Source organism: Otolemur garnettii, unplaced genomic scaffold, assembly GCF_000181295.1.
Source record: "Otolemur garnettii isolate 467f Iridium unplaced genomic scaffold, OtoGar3 scaffold00018, whole genome shotgun sequence".
NCBI lineage: Eukaryota > Metazoa > Chordata > Mammalia > Primates > Galagidae > Otolemur > Otolemur garnettii.
The window spans coordinates 14,915,621-14,919,437 of record NW_003852413.1 but is presented as its reverse complement, the minus strand read 5'-3'; the positions used below and the strand labels follow the sequence as shown (position 1 = coordinate 14,919,437).

Sequence of the window (3,817 nt, the reverse complement as noted above, 5' to 3'; positions counted from 1 at the left end):
GGCGCCTGTGGCTCAAAGGAGTAGGGCGCCAGCCCCATATGCTGAAGGTGGCGGGTTCAAACCCAGTCCCGGCCAAGAAAAAAAAAAAGGCCGGTATTGTGGTGGGTGCCTGTAGTCCCAGCTACTCAGGAGGCTGAGGCAAGAGGATCACTGAAGCCTAAGAGTTTGAGTTGCTATGAGCTGTGATGTCATGGAACTCTACCCAGGGCAAAATAGTAAGATTCTGTCTCAAAAGATAAATAAATAAAATTTAAAAAATAGATAAAAAAGCAAAATCAACTGGGGGTAGTAGCATGCACCTGTAGTCCCAGCAACCCGGAGGCTCACTTATGCCCAGGAGGCACTGCCCCCTACCCTGGGACTCAGAATGAGACTGTCTCAAGGAAAAAAAAAAATCAGAATTTAATACAGTTAATATCTTAGGAATCTAATTATAAGACTATAAAAATAGAACAGGTATATTAATTAAAATATTAAAGGGACGCGGAACACAAAGATAAATTTGTTACAGCAGAACTGTGAGTAGATAATTTTGTTAACACTACTTGTTTTAATTATAAATTAAATTGTATACTGAGAAACCCGGTCTCTTTCCCCTCTAATTAAAATTATCAGTAACATTCTATTGCCTTGATTTCCATTTTATTTGTATATAAGTATCTATCCACTAAACAACCAATACTTCTTTTGTTTTTGGAGACAGTGTCTTATTATGTTGCCCTTGGTAGAATGCCGGAGAGTCACAGCTCACAGCAACCTCACACTCTCGGGCATAAGTGATTCTCTTGCTTCAGCCTCCCAACTAGCTGGGACTATAGGCACCCACCACAACGCCTGGGTTTTTTTGGTTGCAGTTGTTACTGTCATTTAGCAGGCCCGGGCTGGGCTCCAACCAGCCAGATTTGCTGTATGTGGCCGGTGCCCTACTCACTGAGTTACAGGTGCCCAGCCAACAACCAGTGCTTCTTGAACACCTTGGCTAGGCACTGAAAATAAAACAGAGAGAGGCCAAGAGTTTGGGCCTCTGCACTCCAGTTTGGGCACCACAGTGAGAGCCGGTCTCTATTAAAACAATTTAAAAGAGAAAGAAAGAAAAGGAAATACAATGGAGAAAAAAAACATACAAGGAACTTTGCTGCAAGGAGTTTAGTCTGGTCAGCTTAAATTTTAATTCTTTTAAGTATTTTTATGTAATTCCACAGTAACATTTAATATATAACCTAACATACTGATTTATTAGGATAAATAATAGCTATAGCTTTGGAGTGTAGTTCAAATACAGAGGTAAAAAGATCAAACCAAAGAGCAGCTAGAAAAAGTTCTTTTATTAACAGTTTTCCTTTGAGAACACAGAAAGTTGGCTATAATTTGACCTTTTGGAAATATAAACATAGGAAATTATAAAACAATAACCAAATTAAATATAATCTTTTATTTATTTATTTTTTTTGGAGACAAATTCTCATTCTGTTGCCCAGGTTGGAATGCAGTGGGATAATCACAGCTCACTGCAGCCTTCAACTCCTAGGTTCACGTGATCCTGCTGCCTCTGCCTTCCTACTAAAGTTGGGACTACGGGTGTTAGCCTCTGAGCATGGCTAATAAATCTAATATTTTAGGTAAAAAATGAAGAAATCTTAATTTATTTTAATAAAAACTACTAAAGTATTTAATTTTTTTTTTTTTTTTTTTTTTGCTGAGTGTAGTGGCTCATGCCTGCAATCCAAGCACTTGGGAGGCCAAAGTGGGTGGATTGCCTGAGCTCCCAGGTTTGAGACCAGCCTGAGCCAGAGTGAGGTCCTGTGGTGGCATAGCTCACAGCAACCTCAAACTCCTAGGCTCAAGTGATTCTCTTGCCTCAGCTTCTTGAGTAGCTGGGACTACAGGCACCCGCTACAATAGCCAGCTATTGTTAGAGATAGGGTCTTGCTCTGGCTCGGGTTGGTCTCCAACTCCTAAGCTCAGGCAATCTACCCACCTTGGCCTCCCAGAATGCTAGGATTACCAACTTAAGCCACTGTGCCTGGCCTAAAATATTTAATTTTTTAGAAGACAGTGTCTTGGCCAGGCGTGGTGGCTCATGCCTATAATCCTAGCATTCTGGGAGGCCGAGGTGGGTGGAATGCTTGAGCTTAGCAGTTTGCCAGCCTGAGCCAGAGGGAGACCTTGTCTCTTAAAAGTCCATGTGGGGCCCCCTATATTGCAATGGTTAGGGTGCTAGCCACATGCTCTGGGGTTGGCGGGTTTGAACCCAGCCCGGGCCTGCTAAAAAAAACAAAAAAAGCTGGGAGTTGTGGTGGGCACCTGTAGTCCCAGGTACTTAGGAGGCTGAGGCAAGAGAATCATTTAGGACCAAGAGTTTGAGGTTTCTGTGATCTGTGATGCCATGGCACTCTACCAAGGGCAACAAAGTGAGACTCTGTCTCAATTAAAAAAAAAAAAAAAAAAAGAGAAAACAGAGTCTTCTGTGTTGCCCAGACCAGAGTACTAGGGTTACTCACAGGCAGGATCATTGCTCACTATGGCCTCAAACTCCTACAGTCAAGTGATCCTCCTGCCCGAGCATCCTGAGTAGCTGGGACTACAAGGATGCATCACCACACCCAGCTCAAAATACCACAAAAATACTTAGACCCAAAGAGATCTCCTCTCTAATAGCATTATTTATCAGGCATGAAAATAATTAAAATTGAAAAAGTCATCAAGTTTGGTTTGGCACCTATAGCTCAGCAGCTAGGGCGCCAGCCACATACACCAGAGCTGGCGGGTTTGAATTCAGCCTGGGCCTGCCAAGTAACAATGACAACTGCAACCAAAAAACAGCTGGGACATTATGGTGGCCGCCTGTAGTCCCAGCTACTTAGGAGGCTAAGGCAAGAGAATTGCTTGAGCCCAAAAGTTTGAGGTTGCTGTGAGCTGTGATGCCATGGTACTCTAGCTAGGGCAACATAGTGAGACTATGTCTCAAAAAAAAAAAAGAAAAGAAAAAGTCATCAAGTGAAAAAACTTACTTGACCACTAGTCCCTTGTGGTAATTCCTTTGAAGTTTGTAGTGTCTGAAATTTTATGTTCCATATGGAGAGGCATTCTATAAAATGAGATATACCAATTCAGGGAAAGTACCAACTATAAATAAATATGTTATTTCAGAGTGGGAGGGAGTTATAGTTAAATATACAAATTCTGCTTTATTTAGTATAAAAATTAGTTATGAAGATTGTTTTATTGCCACAAGAATTCAAAAGCCTAAGAGGTCATCATAAGAAGTGGATTCTTAGGAAAGGGAGCCCTGCAGGGAGGTCTTTAATAGTTATGAATCTGTAATAATAATAAAAAAAATACTCAACAAACAAAAGCCCAGTTCCAGATGGTTTCACTCAATTGTTTCACAGCAAACATTTAAAGAATTAACACTTCCTTGGTAGTACAGTGGTGAGTTAAAAAAAAAAAAAAAAAAAAAAAAAGAACACCAAACCTTAAAACCTTTCAAAATATGAAAAAGGAAGGAATACTTCCTAATTTATTCAAAGATACCACAAAAAAACTATAGACCAATATCCTTTGTGAATATAGATGAAAAAAATCTTCACCAAAATACTAACAAACTGAATCCAATAGTAAGTATTAAGATCCATGACCACATGGGATTTATTCCAGCAACGGAAAATAAGTGTCACACACCACTTTAATAGAACAAAATAAAAAAACCACATGATCACAATGCATTTGACAAATTTCAACATCCTTCCATGATAAACAAAACTTAGAAAACCAGGCTCAAGTGGCTAAGGAGCCAGCCACATACACCTAAGGTGGC

The 3,817-nt window shown here is 40.3% G+C and overlaps 1 protein-coding gene across 2 annotated transcripts in view; it reads right to left on the bottom strand.

The window, feature by feature from the left end:
• The window catches only part of NOL11 (nucleolar protein 11), a 26,392-nt gene that overhangs the window by 9,571 nt on the left and 13,004 nt on the right, over nt 1-3,817 (bottom strand). For both annotated transcript variants that reach the window (XM_012803164.2, XM_023511109.1), the window contains exon 8: nt 3,012-3,088. In XM_012803164.2, the coding sequence (XP_012658618.1) occupies nt 3,012-3,088 (77 nt within the window). The remainder of the gene's footprint in view (nt 1-3,011; nt 3,089-3,817) is intronic.